Genomic DNA, 16,970 nt, shown 5'->3' on the forward strand with positions numbered 1-16,970 from the left:
AAATGTTGGAAAACAAAAATGTAAATAAATAAATAAATAAATAAAATAGAACAAAATAACAATTTAGCACAAAGAGTTTTCAAACTGTAGTCCAGGGAGCCCCAAGGGGCCGCAAGGGGGCCCATGGAAAAGTTTAAAGAAAAAAATAGAACAAAATAACAACAATGATATAAAAGTTACAAATATATATATATATTAAATAAAGTATTATTGATGATAAATCGTTAAACATAGTAAATAATAATAAAAGAGTCATATGTACAGAAAATAAAAACAATAAACAAACATCAATGTCAACTAAAAGTAAATAGCAATTAAAAGTAATAGCAATAATAAATAATTATTATAAGCACTACTAATAATAATAATAATAAGTTATTAATTTTTAAATTATTTATGTTAAGAATAAGAAAGAAAAAGAGAGAGATGTCAACTAAATAGAAAGTAAATATTTTTCAGATAATAGGTGATTTGTTTATACATTTATTTTTTACAGTATAAATAGGTCTTCATAGTTATGTATATAAAAAGACAACATTGTTTTACCATACACTAATTGAATACTTCAGCTCTAACCTTTATATTTGATCCCGAGTTTATGAACTTTTTGTATATTTCCACTTGTACTGTTTACGTTCTTTTTTTTTTTTTTTTTTTCAAAAGTACAGGGGAAAAATATACAAGCCAAATGCTTCTCTTATCCTTCATGATTATGATTGCACTGTCTGACAAGTGACCTCCTTGCTTCACTGAAACCCTGAGTACATGCTTTTTCAAAGCCAAGAACTTAATTTAATTCAAACTCCAATCATCTTTTAACCTACGCTTCCAAATTCCAGTCACAGCTGTCAAGCACTCCTGTCAAAACTGCCTGCCAAAACGTACTCAGCTGAGAACGCAGTCATTAGCCAAAAATGTGCCCCACAAAAACCGTGGAAGGAAAACAAATTGTAGTTGTAGCACTTGCGCTTGAGCTGTGCACCTCAGCCAGCCAGTTTTTTTTTCTCCCCCAGCTTTGTAACCCACAAACTTTAATGGCTCTTGAGAATTTGCAGCATCTCAATCCAACCTGTCAAGAGACAGAGGGGGCGCTTTGCTTTTATCTGCTCAGTGCTGCTCCCGACATCTGGAGGCCGTCCATCGCTAAATCTCTCCGGCTCCACGCTAGATCCTTTATGTATGTTTAAGCTGCTACACGAAACAGACCCGGCTGACCTCTGCGGCACCCGCTGCCACTTGACTGGATAGAGACACTGGCTGTCTGCGGCCTTAGATGAATAACAGTGATTAGGAGGCATAAATAAAAAAAGTGCAAGATGATTATCACTAATTTATTCATAAAAGTGACAGTTCGCGAAACAAAGTGGGTCGTAAGGTCGCGAGTGGTGAACGTCCCGCTGTCTGGGTGCATTAGTGCGGAGATGAGAAGGGGAAAGGCTCGAGGTTGTTGGACTCGCAGCAAGGACGTCTCCCACCGTGACATGATTCGTAGTGGGATGTGGAGTGTGTTCAGTTGTTCTCCAAGCATTTATTAAAGGGATAGTTCACCCAAAAATAAAGTCATTTTCTCATCCCCGTGTCTTTAGATGATTAAATTGCTGTTTGTATGACTTTAGAAGATATGAAACAAAGTGCACAAGTCATACGGACTACTTTTATCATGCCTTTATTATGTTTTATTTTTTTCTTTTGGAAATGTCATCTCATGATGCCAATCTACTTTCAGTATATGGAAGAAAATGCCATGAACATTCTTAAACCAAACTGTTGTTCAGATGGAAATTATGGGCAGTAAAAGTGTTTTGTGTGGTGCAGAACAAAACCCGCCCCAAGATTTAACAGGAGGAAAAAATAAACAAACAAACATTCATGATTTAACATATAAACATATAAAATAATAAAAGAATAAAAAATTTAAGTTTTCATACATACATACAACACTAGAGTTCCAAAGTTTGGGGACAGTAAGATGTTTTTTATTTTCTAAAGAATGCATTAAATTGATTAAAAGTGACAGTATTAACTTATAATTTCAAATAAATGTTGTTCTTTTGAACTTTCTATTTATTAAAGAATCCTGAAAAAAAATGTATATATATATATATATATATATATATATATATATATATATATATATATATATATATATTTTTTTTTTTTTTTTTTTTTTTTTTTTTTTTTCAGGATATATATATATAATCCTGGTTTAAAAAAAAAAATTAAGCAAAACAACTGTTTTCAACATTTATAATATCATTAAATACATTAAAATAGAAAACGGTTATTTAAATTTATAAAATTTTATTTATTTTTATTAAATTAAATTCTTTCAAAAACAAAAATCTTACCGACCCCATTCTTTCCTGTTCATCTTTTTCTCTTTTACCTCCACTCTTTTCATCTAATAAACAAGCCTTTTGTTTTTCAAGCTCTCTGGCTTGGACAACGTTCTAAATCAGATCCTACAGCGAGCCGGTTATGAAGGCTTTGGCTCCAAAGAGACTTTCCTACGTCTGAAAGCCATTTTGGGCCCGGGCTCTGGTTTCATCCTCTCTTTGGGCAATCGATACATCAGGCTGTTTCTACCCTGGGAGCTTCTAATGGCAAGAACTCTTGGAGCTCTGGTAACATTATATGTCAAACAGGGGCGGAGGAAGAGAAAACCAGGAGCTTGAGTCTCAATGTGATGCTTCACTCGACAATAAATCCAAGTGGCAACAAAGCGGGCAGACAGCATAAAAGAGATATGAGAGAAAAAAAAATCCAAATATTCAATGCAACAAGGGAAAGGTAATCGGAAATCTTCAAAAGGAGAAGAGCAAACAGCAGGATGCATCCTGAGCGCCACAGCGTCTGGAGGACGCCACCTTTGTCAGGACAAACTAAGAGCAAATGTTCAGATCGACTCTCGAGTCAGGAGCTTAGCGGTATGGACTTCATAGAGTCAGAGGTGCCATTCAACGACTAAAAGCTCCCGCCCCGCCGAGCTCTCCGCCGACTGGATTCTGAGGAAGAGATGCTGAGGTAATGGCTTCCTTATGGACTCCCAGCGCAAGAGTGATGGGCTGACAGAAGGTATGTTAAATATCTCCCGCTCTTACTACAACATCGGGACCCTGACCCCTTTGAAAGGGAAGGCTTAACAAGGGACTCCGAAGGTCAGCAAGCTGTAATATGTCACTGGGATTTAAAGGGAAGACGACTGTGGTGTGTTTACATGAGCTGGGGTTACACCATTTCAGTCCAAGGAGGGAAAATGTGGGAAAAGGTGGGAAAAGGTAGGAATAATTTAACATCTATAATGCCTACTGTATTATATTTGATACACACATTTATAAGGTCTTTGCAGAAAAAGATTTTGTACAAAATCTACTACTGTACATGCCTTCTGTCCTCTGTTTGATCATTCAAAAGCCAATCTTTAATGGTTTTATAAATTAAAAGTAAGATTTGTTTGCCATATATTTTGTATTGCAATCTTAAAAAAAAGAAAAGAACACTTACTGGACTGAAGCTATTTAGGTGTACAAGATTATCCATCATTTTTAGAAAAGTCATGTTAAAATATGAGTACCAAATAAGATGCTTCAGGCTTTTGAGCTGTCATTGTATTTGCCCTCTACAGTAAAAAAAACAGCAGGGTTTTGATCATTTGAAAATCCTCTTACTAAGACATATTATTAAAAGATACAGAGTGACAGCTGATATTTATTTAGAACTTTTGGGCCATATAAATATCAGCAGCTGCAGCAAATTGCATATTTTTGCATAGATTGGACCCCTGAATAAAACTGAAGCATTCTTCCTTGAATGTGAGCTCCATATCGTCAACTATATCATGCTATATAAGCAATATAATCCTGCTGTATCAATTATACAGTAATATTCACAATATTTTTTTCTCTCTAAAGGTTCAATGAATGGTTTAATTTTATAAAATAAGATTTTTCACAATAATACTTCATATGTTAGGCTAAAATGTGTAATTATATCAGTTAACATCACAAGCTGAGAAGTTTGACACAATCACTTAAGGTTGGCTTTGAGAAATGAACATGTTAAGGACCAGTCATGTTTGTGTATTGCTTTCTGTCATCCAGACAAATAATCTAAGCAGCTCGTTGTGACGGTTAACAATAGACAATGTGTCATGCTGGAAAATAACATTAGAAAGATGAAGAAAACAAGAAAAAGAGTGACAGGTCACCTGAGAGCACAGCAACATAACTAGTTCCACTACTGAGGTGCTTGACTTCATGCACACCAGACCTAAAAGGGAATAGAAAGAAAAAAAGACATAAGAATGGATCATTCTGCTTCATCATATTCATAAACACACACAAAAGAAAGAAAAAAACCTTAGCGGTTGTTTGTTTTTACATGTGTTTTGACCTATCATAACTATGCACGTTCTATATCTGCGAGAGTTAGTCAAGGGCAGGCCGTCCACATGGCCTCAGAAAAGTGAATGGTGCAGATGAATGGAACGGTCCCAAAATGCAACCATTTTATGTCACACAAACATCCAGGACAGTTCGGATGAGTTGTGTTATGAATGTGAGACTGAACGTCTCTTGTCGTCTGTGCGTTATGACTCAGATAGCTAACAGCTCGCAGGGTCACTAATAGTGTCTCTGGAGCGGTCAAAGGTCAACCGCTGCATGCCAGTGTGAGATCAATAGCCAAGGCCATGGTCTTGCTTGCATATTTCTCAAACCAGGCTAGAATGAATTTAAATACAGGAGTGAATATAGTCATATATATATATTTATATTTATATATATATATATTTATTTATTTTATTTTTTTTTTTTCTAATACGGGCACCATTCTCTTGAAAGATGTTTTTTTGAGTAAAATATGCAGTTTTAAATAAAAAGCCTGTTGTTGATTAAATATAAAGGACAGCTGGTTAACTGGTTATCCTCACTGATATACAAGGTAATTGTAAATGACATGTGCAGTTATTGACAGCCATATAAGACAAACTTTCTACCGCAAACACACTCACGTATGCACACATGCATTAAAATAGCAGATGCACTTGTTTGCATGAGCCAGCAGAGTCAGAGAGACAGGACTCTAATGAGAGAAAGATGAGGGGAAGTGTGTGTGTGTGTGTGTGTGAGAGAGAGAGAGAGAGGTCTCAGCATGAATGTGGTGTAATGAGACGAAGTGGAAGTGATGGAAGAGTATTTAGTATTGCATCATTATTACTAATGCACATATTTAGGGTTAGGCATTGGAGCAAACACCTAACTGTAAGTATTAAACGTTGCCATGGAACTAGTCCTGCGTAAATTATAGCTACATTTGTGTGGGTTGATAAGATGTGTGCTGTTAATTTTCTAACTGGTTACTTTTTTCATTTGGTGAACAATAAAGCAGAAAAAAAAAGTTATTGAACATTCGTTTGATCTCATATGATGTAAGGGTCTGCAATAACATGGTTTGACCAGTGTGGCGCTGTGGCGCAAGACTGTAATTCAGTAATTCTGTAATTCTTCTAACGCAGTACAAGATGACACACTTATGGGACATGCAAACAAAGCCGAACCAATATGGTGTGGGAAAGTTTTACAAAACTACAAACAAAAAATGCTGTCAAGTTTAAAGGCAAGTTTCTTTCTAGTTAGAGATGAAAGGAAGTGGGGCATTTGTGACCCAGTGGTTAGATAGTCAGACTTGTAACAGGTCAGTATTGCAGGAATTGTACAAAATAGAAATGTAATAAAAACCACACTGAACACTTTAGCAACCTCATATATATGTCATGGCAACCACTCCAGAATCATTGCACATAATTTTGCCCAGAAAAGTACTCATTTTCTTCAGAAATTCTACATTTTCAAATCAAAACTGTAAATCCCATTAATAAAATCTGTATGCATACAATCTGTGGTAAAATCATTCCTGTAAAGTGAGCTTTAAATTCAGCTCACTTTTGTCTGACACAGCACCACTTGTCTCGTTACCCACTTAAACATCCTTTCACCATGAATGATCGCTCCTAAACCATTCAGTCTGTGAAGTTATGACCGTAATATTTCAGAGGCCAAGAGTTCAAGTCCCAAGCATCTCTCTGTCTCATTTATGAGGGTGAGATGGGGCCGTACACACAGCGATTCCCCACCGGGGTTCCTCTCTTCAGTCAGGTGGCAGGCCTGACCTCTGGATCACGCTGCTGGACAAACTAAATGCATTCTATTTAAACAGCAAGTCGCCGCGCTTTCCAGTTAAGCCTCACTGGCGTGAATGTGACATCAGAGACGTCAGAGAGCTGAAGTGTCACAGAGTTGGGCGTCCGGCTCTCACAAGAAGTGCAGTGTTCGGCTCAGGGGCCTTGCACTCAAACTCCAAGTGTCGGGAGGCTGTCCGAGGGCGAGCGGGGTATAATTGCCCCCAGTGAACGAGTGTCTGGAGGGAGGCCGGGCAGGGCCTTGACCCCTAGTGCCGGGGCGAGTGATGGATGAAGGGTAATTATGGGTAAATAGGGCGCCTTTGCACCAAGCGAACAGTATTTCAGCTGTGAGAGGTTGAGGAAGAGAGGAAGGGAAGGAGGTGGGAAAACAGACATCACTTCTTCTGGTCATGGGATGGTGTTAATATACTGGACAAATTAATGTGAGGGTAAAGAGTCATCTATGAGGAAGCTGCTGTTATGTGTTCATGATTGGGGTTCGTTTGGGCAGGATCGCAATGACCAATGACCATGTAATTTTTATACAAACACATAAAAATATGTATTATATTATATAAAATAATAAAAATAAAAAACTATTATATATATATATATATATATATATATATATATATATATGTATAAACTAGGGGTGTAACGGTTCACAAAATTCACGGTTCGGTTCGATACGATACACTGATGTCACGGTTCGGTTCGGTTCGGTTCGATACGTTTTAGATACAGCAAAATGTAAAAACATCTCAACTTTTCAGAATGCCGCAAGCGGACCGCGGGTCATGTGACAAGAACTAACCAATCAGCTTCATCCTTTCCCGTAACAACGTTGAGAGCTCAGCCAAGATGAAGGATCAGCTGATCATAGTTGTATATGGATTGCAATTTTGAAATAAATTTAGTAGCAGAGCTACTGCAAGCGATTTTTAGAGCTGCAAATCCATTTATCCTTCGCTGAAATTTCCGCGTCTCATGGAGAGAGCACGTCATTGTTGCTTAGCAAAGACAGACGCCTCATGAGCGCTTCTGCCCGAGCGCTTTGGAAAGGAGGAGAAAGACGCGCTTAGCGTTTTCCATGCGTTTTTAGGCACGATATGTGAAGGGTCCCTAAGGCGCTCGCTCACTCAGCACGCGCTGAAGGCTCGTTGCAAAATGTCTAATGCATTTAACAGACCAGAAATATAAGATCCTAAAATAACCAACAGGTCTGGTGTTTGGGTTGGATTCCCTGTAAGCTATAGTTTCTAAATGCTGCAGGGATGTTTCTCCTTTTTTTCGTCTTTTCCCAGATAGTACTGACGCATATATCCCAGATATTCCCGCTGGTGTTTTTTTTTTTTTTTTTTATTCCCGCTGGTGTACCGTCATGTTGCAGATGCGACATACCGTTGTTTTTTTATCCACCACTCTCTTGCCATCACCATTATAGCTTAAAGGGAATCCAAAGTGCACCCAAACACCAGACCTGTTGGTTATTGGAGGATCTTCTCATTTCTAGTCTGTTAAACGCATTGGCTATTTTGCAACGAGCCTTCAGCGCGTACTGAGTGAGCGAGCGCCTGCTGAGTAGCCTAACATAAACATATAAGATGGTGTTTTTTTCTTCTTCGGGAGTGTCAGGGGCGTTGCCTGTTACGTTGTTTGGGTTATTGGGCTACCTTGTTGAACGCATATCATTATATTTCTCTCTCTCTCTTTTTTTTTTTTTTCAAATATAATTAATTACTCCAACGAACCGTTCGGTATACATAATGCGTACCGCGTACCGAACCGAAAGCGTCGTACCGAACGGTTCAATACGAATACGCGTATCGTTACACCCCTAGTATAAACGTATTTTATATACATTTAATAATTTTCTATATAATTTCATAAAATGATTATATATAATATATAATTCAAAATGAAGTTAAATGAACAAGAAAATATATTTCTACTCTTAAAATACATATACATATTTTAAATAATGTAACTATATTTAGATTACAAATGTTATAAAATGGGCAAAAAGAAGGAATGTGGAAATTACTAAAATAAGTGACAAAAATCTAGTAAAATTTACTTACACTGCATTTTATATATATATATATATATATATATATATATATATATATATATATATATATATATATATATATATATACGTATTTATACATAGAAGATTGTGCTAGCAAAACCAAGGTCAAGATTTTGAATCCAAGGCAATGGAGAAAAACTTTGGATAAAAGCATCTCTTAATGCATAAACGTACATTTATGTTACATATAAAAATACATTTTTCAGAATGTCTTTTACTTTTCACAGAAAAAAGAAAGTCAAACAGGTTTGGAATTACATCGGGGCGGTTAAATAAATAATGACACAATTTTCATTTTTGGGTGATCTATTTCTTTAAATTTGTTTAGGCTCTGGCAACCACCTACAACACCATTCAAACCACATAGCAATGGGCTAAAAAACACCCAGCACAATTTTGCAACCTCATGCCTTAGTAATCAACCCAAATTTGCTTAGGGAAATCAAATCATACAAAGCCATGGGGTCAAGGCTTGACAGGTTTAGCAAGGTCTAGTTTGCCCCATCTGGCAGAGTCTGGAAATACACCATCTCAGAGCAAAACATTGACTCAGTTGAGTAGATTTCACTAGTAAAGTCATGAAATTGACACATTGCGCCTGTTTTCAGCAGTAAAAACTGTGATGCTTCCTAATGCGGACAGGATTAAGTATGACTACGAAGCTAAAGACAGAAAACTGGCTGTTATAATTCATAAAAAGGGGAGTTTGAATCCAGGGAAGAATGTCTGTCTGAGTATTTATTTCATGAAATTGCTGCCTGAGCTGTCGACACGCATATTTCCAGCGTGCCGTAATGTGGAGCTACATTAGACAGAACAAACTGGCTTTGATCGGTGAGAGGACGTACACTATGATTTGGCACTGAGGCTTAAAGGTAAAAAAGCCACAAAACAGAGCCTGAAGTGTGGGTTCCTGTTCAAAGAGAGGTTGCCTTGCCATGTGACCATGTGAGAGGAACGTGTGTGCAAGTATGTGTGTGTGGCCCATCGCACCCAGCCAGAGAAGCTTCCAAAAGTAGATCTGTGCACCTCCAAGTAAGTGAAAAAAAAAGAGAAAACACAACCAACCAACTTAAATATATAAATAATATAAACGCTTATTATATAATTATTATTAATTTCAACTATATATTGTTATTTTTGTTCACCAAATCTGCATTTACATATATTGTGGAATATTATTACAATTTAAAACAACAGTTTTTTTTTTATATTTTTCTTACGATGTTAATTGTATATATATATATATATATATATATATATATATATATATATATATATATATATATAGAGTCATTTATTCCTGTGATGGCAAAGCTGAACTTTCAGCATCCATTAATCCAGTCTTCTGTGTCACATAATCCCTTTGAAATTATTTTTATTATTTAAGGATTTATTATTTAGGATTCTTAATTAACAGAAAAATCAGAAAAAACAAAATTTATTTGAAATGGAAATCTTTTGTGACATTATAAATGTCTTTACGGTCACTTCTGATCAATTGAATGCATTCTTGCTAAATAAAAGTATTATTCAGAATTACTTAGTATTATAAAGTATTACTTTCAAAAACTGTATTAACTTCTTTCAAAATCTAACTGGTGCCAAACTTTTGCATAAGTATATATATATATATATATATATATATATATATATATATATATATATATATATATATATATATATCAAATAAACCAGTAAATAATATGAATATTTATTTTCTAAGTTTACTTCGTTTTGCATGCTTGTCCCTTGATGCTGAGTTCATAATAAAACACTGATATATTTTAGTGTATATACATTGATATATATATTCTATAAACGCACAAGCTTTTTAAAACAAAAGGTTCTTGAGGTAAGAAACATAAAATCAATCAAGTACAGCCTGCGCTGTCCCGTATCAGCATGATCATGTAATACAGAAGGAGAAAGACAGGGAGATGAAGAACTCCACATCAGTACCTTCAATGAGCAGCTCCTGCCCATGACTGCCCAGCAGTGTACGAGAGAGGAAAGGTGCAAAGTCCACAAAGATCTCCCTCAGTAATGGAGCCACCTTCTCCAGAGCTCGCTCCAGTTTAGTGGTGATACTGTGTGGATAGACAAAGCAAATCAATTGAACAAGCTTGGTAAAAACAATAATTTTGAAGACAAAACCATGAATTGTGATTAATACTTAACCAGTAAAATGGCACACCAACAGACCAAACCAAAGCCAGATACTAATAACCAGTTGCAGATAACCTCAGAGTGAACATCTTGGGCTCTGACAACAAAGACTAATTACAAAGCCAGTTTGCAGAAAAGAAAAGAGAACTACATGTACCCTACAGGAATCTAACCCCACTAGAAAATAAGCATGTTTGTGGGTTTTTTTAAGGCACACTGGAAGCTGTTCTTGCCTATGGCACTGGCCGGCTCTATAGTACAGCCTTTGGTCCTGACCATGAGCTAAATGAACTGAGCTGAGAAATCTTACATAAAACCCCAAAATACAAAGTCAAGACCAAAAAATGGGCAGAAATGGGTGACTTTACTAAATAAAATGTTACCCTAATTTTTTAAGAGGTACTAACATTAACTGAAAACTAACTTGTTAATATTAAGATTTTTGTTGAAATTATGAAAAAAGCACGGCCCCATACATTTTATGAGCAATCAATGAAGTTATTTCGATATATACAAACTTATTTTGTCACTATGTAAATCCCCAATTTATATTTGTTTTAAGAATTGAAGAATTAAACCTTTTAAAACTTTCAAATTTACTTAATAAATATATAATCAGACAAAAGTCTCTAAAGGTTTGCATACTTGTCAGTAACTTTTAATACTTTTTGCAGTACAGTCCTTATATGGCAGTAGGAATTATTTTAAGATGAATCGCCTTCGATGATGAACGTGATATTGCGTAGCTTGTCCGTGATCTACGGCTCTGTCTATTAAATGCCGCTCCATTTAAAAGCAGGTGATGGTCCTTTAGTGCTAATCACGGAACCATATTTACTGACTAAACGTGCATTATCATATCGTTAGATACTGTATATCGCCCAGCCCTAGCAGAAATCAAAGATATTTTTTCAATCATAAGATTTTAAATCAAAAGGTTATTCAGGAATGACACATAAAATCAGTCTAATGTGTCTAAAGGTTTGTAACAAACAGTATGTACAATATGGACTAGTATCTATGCTTGTTTTTTTTTTTTTTTTTTTTTTTTTTTTTTTAGAATTTAAAAATGTATTATTTGTTATTTTTAAGTTATTACAAACATAATACCAATTCAAGCTTAATTCTACACAGTTAAAATACAAGTAGCTTCCAGTACTTACAGTAAAGACATATTTACTATAGTAGCATGAAAAAAAAAATTATATTGCGCAAATCCAGTATTTTAAGGCTTGGGTACAAGAAATAAAATCCTTAACACTGCTAGGGATTTTGTTGTATAAGCATGCAAATTGACTTGGGTTTGCATGTCTTGGTTGTAAATCTGATGATAATTAGATTGTGAGCTTTGAGAATACTGTGTTTCCTGTTTGGTGTGCTTATTGAGAACAAACAAACAAACGAAAAAAAAAACACAAAAGTGTTTTGTGTCATAAAAGTGCAGCAAATAAATGGGGGGGGGGAATAAAGGAAAACTAATCAGACACAGGCAGCGACAGCGTAACCCATCTCTTGTCTCTCGGAGTGCGGGTTAGGCATCAGAGACTCCGCTTCCAGACAGTTTCATCATTGACTTCACACTCCCAGTAAGTGCTGTCGGTTACCGCTGCCATGGCAACTGATTTGCGATTCCTGACGCGGCGGAGAAGCCACAAACAGTGTGTATATATGTGTGTGTTTGTGTGAAGTGTAGAGGCCCCTGGAGAGCACGAGAGAGAGCCGCACACACACAATTTCTCCTGTGTAGTCAGACGGTGGCATGTCTGTGAGATGTCTGTCACAAAGCATTAGATGAGGTGAAAGGATGCAGCCAAGGTCAGCGCGGTTTCCAAACACTCTCCAAAAGACCTGTGCACACTGATTTCTCTGCATTAGCGCTCGCACAGCCCTCTCTGACAGCACAAACACCCACGGCGGGCAGTGAGAGAGGGGACAGGCGATATGTACGGTGTGGGGTTGTCTGGTTTTTGCAACCACAACAATAAAAAATAAATAAAATGAGTGTCGCCCATTGCCCTAAACAAAGGAAAGGCACAATTTCTGTAAACATGAAAAAACAAGCCTGAGTTCTGACCCCCTCTTGTGGCAGTGATAATAAAAACTCTGTCTGGGTGAACAAACACAAATGCATCTGAGGAGGTGCTGACAGAAGAAGTACTTCCCAATCACAGACACACTCAAATAAAGCAATATGACACTTGAGGGTGCGTTTTGCAGTTATTTTATCATGTTAAAGGGGTATTGTGTGAAATCATATTCACTTGATTTCTGAAGGACCATGTGACACTTAAGACAGCACTATTTGAACATCTAGAATCTGAGGGTGCAAAAATATTTAAATATTCAGAAAATCAACTTTAAAGTTGTCCAAATTAAGCCTTTAGCAATGCATATTACTAATTAAAAATGAAGTTTTTATATATCATCGGTAGGAAATTTACAAAATATCTTCATGGAACATGTTCTTTACTTAATATCTTAATGATTTTTGGCAAAAGAAAAATCAAAAATTTTGACCCATACAGTGTATTTTTGGCTATTGCTACAAATATACCCCGGTGACTTAAGACTGGTTTTGTTGTCTAGGGTAACAAATGTCCAATAGTGGTCCATTTTTAATTTCCAGTAAAAAATAAATAAATAAAAATAATAATAATAATAATAATAACATAATATACATATATATTTCACAATGCTTCAATAGCCGCTCATCCAACCATCCCATTTTCTAAAAAACATCAAGCTGAATCTCTATCCTGCTGTCTGTCTTAGACCTCAACACACACACCCTGGGACTCTGATTCACCTCATGTTCTCCATGGTGTCCTCAGGCATGGGGGCCACAGTCTGAACCGCAGGCAGATTCTTGCTGGTGACTCCATTCACAAAGCTGGAGGAAGAGGAGGTGGACGCATCTGTGGCTCCTGAGAGACAACAAGAGAGAAATCACAGGTTAGGAAGAGTGACTAAATAAAGAATAAATTAAGTTTTTGGTGTAAATGCATTTTGTTTTAAATAAGAATTTCTAAATTAATAAATATTTCCCTCACACCTTGTCAGACATTGAAAACAACTCACCTTATATTTTATCACTTTATATCCCCACCAACTGCCAACTAATCCCTAAGTTGCACTAAAATCAAATGCTCTTTCTGTTTATTCATCAGGTAACAACTTAACAACCGAGGTACAGTACAAGCTTTGAGAAATATCCCTAATACTCTCGCCTCTCCCTGAGAGCGTCAAGCACCATCTTACATTCCTTTATGTCTCTCTTTGCCAAATCCAGTGTCCACAGCGCCCTGTGCAGCAGGGAACTTCTGATAGATCCATCACTGCAATGGACTGTCATCCTGTGAAACCACAAGCTGTCATGGGACATCTGAGGATGGGAAATCTACTATGCAGCCATCAATCGCCATGTCAGAGATCAGTGTCCACCCATAAGCAAATACACCAAGATGAGGGGAAGCGTCATTACATTACATTTACATTTACATTTTATCATTTATCCAAAGCGACTTACAAATGAGAACAATAGAAGCAGTCAGGTCAACAAGAGAACAAAAACAGTATACAAGTGCCAAGACAAGTCTCAGTTACATTTCAGATTAATGTACCTTGTGCATTCTAATCAGATCTCAATAAGGCGTATGATGGAAAATGGGGACTAAAAACAGCCTCTCTTATAGAAAACATAATACCACAAAAAGTATTTTAGCAGGTTGTTAAAATTGGCTTTCAATTCCCAATACACGAAAATTTATGAAATAAACAAACTGGGAAAATTATAACTATTACAGATATTTTCAACGCATCCCACAGAATCAAATATCATGTTTTTAGTCTAGAATCTCCTGCCTAGAGCAATACACACTTACAATTTCACACTCAATAAGGTAGGTACAACAGCTCCAGTCTCAAGAGAAAAATCTATAGTGTTCACAGTGTGCACCCTAGGGGGGCCGTTTGAAATGGAACTTCCTTATAGTCTCCATGTGGCTGCATAACAACCTTGAAATTTCATATAGATCCTATCTTCATGTCTTTTTTTCCCTATAGTTTGAGAAAGCTTCATGAAGGGGGCCCCCTCTAGTGGACATAGAGCCCGATGCCACCAAATCTAATTTCCTGAGATTGAATTATTTTAGGAATGACATCTTTAATTATTCTAAGAATAGCAGAGCAGAGTATGCATTTCAGTGGAAATTCACTTAAGCACTTGCACGTTCAAATTAGCGTCTCATTAATGAACAGAGAGCAGTTGCGACCTTTAAATATACTTTTATGGATAATGTCTGGCCTTATAAAGTTACCATAGCTTTGAAATAAATCCAGAATAGGTTCAGTAAGGTTGTATCGAGACATAAGTCAGAGCAATGCTAACCTGTAGTGTTGATCATACTCTTGGGTGTAGTGGATGAAGCAGCAGTGAAGATGTTTGGGGTGTTAGCAGAGGTCAGGGTGCTGCTGGAGCCCGAACTGCCCACTGTATTCACTGCCAGAGGCTTCTTGGCCTGTACCACCACACTCCTGCGAGAGGAAGGAAAAGAAAGTGTACACAGTCTTTTACTAAGTGTACCTTGGATTGGATGTGGCTGGCAAACTGTTCTTGTAACCAGGCCAGAACAATGTACTGGAATTAGCGGATGTGTAAACCCCTAACCAATCAGTTAGGATTTTACCAAGCACTTCCCAGAAGGGATGGCAAGTGACCCACAAAAGCTTCAAGATTCTGCATAAGCGAAAAGAAGCACATCCAACAAAACAAAAAAAAACATTTCACCTGCAACAATAAATACACGGTTCCTAGTGAAATCAGTTGATTAAGCTGGAGGGAGATTGATGGCTGTTTTCCACAGTCCAGTCAGACTGGATGAAAGTGGATAGATTGAATGGTCGCAGTGGCAAGGGAAAGACCTGCAGGCAAAGTAAACATCCTGCTCTCCTGCCGGCCCCGTGCTTGCCTTGCGACTGTACAGAATGAGAGCTTAGGACAAACAAACAGTAAAATCAAAAGCAGTGACTGCTGGGTTTTGGGTATGTTTCTCTTTCCTGCTGTTTGTCCACTGCTGTGACTTGACATAATGTCAAACTCGGAGCGAAATTCATCAGAAGATACTTTCCAGGTGTGTTGCAGGAATTAGCTGTTGCTACAGCGGTGCAGTTTTGATGTTCTCACCTTAGAAAACCTTATGGGTTATTAATACAATACACTACATTTTTATGGCCCCATTATATCTCACTATACTGGATTAAATACTAATAGAAAATATTCTTAAATTATAAAAATAGAAAAAAAAATGGTATCTATCTATATAGTCATCAATGAAGTTTTGTCCTAACTTTTTGTTGTTGTTTTGTTATATTCATATACACTTGCAAAAGCTAGTTTCTGAATTACTATACTTTCCAGGAAGTTGTACCACTTCAAAACATTCTATTCCATTAGAAAAAGTTAAAAAAATTGGGGAAAGTAATTAAATATAGAATAAAAGTGTAGGAACAAATAAAGATAGAGAGAAAAGATGGATGAAAATTTTACATATCAATAAGCAAAAATATCACAAAACATAAAACACCAAAAGGTGACACCCTCATCAAAGCAAATTATTTTGGGCTGTTTACCATCCATTTCTGTCTTTCTTACCTTTCTAGTCATGGTAAAATTAATTTAAGTGTTTGAACAAGCCACGAACATATGTCTGAAAATTTGGCACATTCTTTAATAGAAATACTTAAACGCAGTATATTCATTTTTTAAATACATTTACAGAAAGTACTCCCAAAGGTACGGCATAACAGGAATAATCCACTCCAGTTAAAGAAAATCACAATACGGGCAATCATCTCGTCATCCTTTTTGACCCAACACTGGCCAGCTGCGATCTCTGAAAAGAGATTAAGTAGCTAAATATAGCTACTAAACCAATTAAACCACAAAAAAGGACCTAAATATACTAATCAACTTAATTATGCCTTCAAGAAATTATATTTAGCCTTTTTCCCAGCTTATTTATAGCTGTAGAAGGAAATCACATGGTTTCCAGAGGCAACAGTCTAACCAGATGAAGATAGTGCTGGAGATGAGCATGATCACGAGTTTGTGTTAAACTCTTGACCTCACTGATAATCTCCTGTATGTCTTCACAAGACATTCTGGAGCTTCGCAGATTCACGGAAACTCACCTTAGCCTGATAGCAAAGAGCAAGAGAGGATTGGTTTGATATTATAAACATGACAGAGTCAAGTGCTTTGGAGAATGGAATGATATTTTGTTGGTGTGTTTATCGGCCTGGTTTCCTTATCACGACTTGACGTGGTTCAAGATGCTGGCCGATATGGAGATCTGCATGTTTTCGGTGATGTAGCGCAGGTCTGGTTCTAATGTCACCTGCTAAGCCTCCTGATGCTGCACAATGTGACCTCGGAGCAGACACTGTACAGAGAGAGGATGGAGCTATTAGAGCTCTTGTCTGGGATACTGCCACGCTCTCTTTAACATGTTGGCGTGACCCAGAGAGTTT

At 36.8% G+C, this 16,970-nt stretch overlaps 1 protein-coding gene across 1 annotated transcript in view; it reads right to left on the reverse strand.

Moving 5' to 3' along the window:
• Positions 1 to 16,970, reverse strand: part of LOC128028945 (neurobeachin-like) — a 235,933-nt gene that overhangs the window by 120,339 nt on the left and 98,624 nt on the right. The window contains exons 30-33 of the mRNA XM_052616324.1: positions 14,830 to 14,975; positions 13,249 to 13,366; positions 10,236 to 10,363; positions 4,208 to 4,269 (exon numbers count right to left, since the gene is read on the reverse strand). Coding sequence (XP_052472284.1) covers positions 4,208 to 4,269; positions 10,236 to 10,363; positions 13,249 to 13,366; positions 14,830 to 14,975 — 454 coding nt within the window. The remainder of the gene's footprint in view (positions 1 to 4,207; positions 4,270 to 10,235; positions 10,364 to 13,248; positions 13,367 to 14,829; positions 14,976 to 16,970) is intronic.

This window comes from Carassius gibelio, chromosome A15, assembly GCF_023724105.1.
Source record: "Carassius gibelio isolate Cgi1373 ecotype wild population from Czech Republic chromosome A15, carGib1.2-hapl.c, whole genome shotgun sequence".
Classification (NCBI taxonomy): Eukaryota; Metazoa; Chordata; class Actinopteri; order Cypriniformes; family Cyprinidae; genus Carassius; species Carassius gibelio.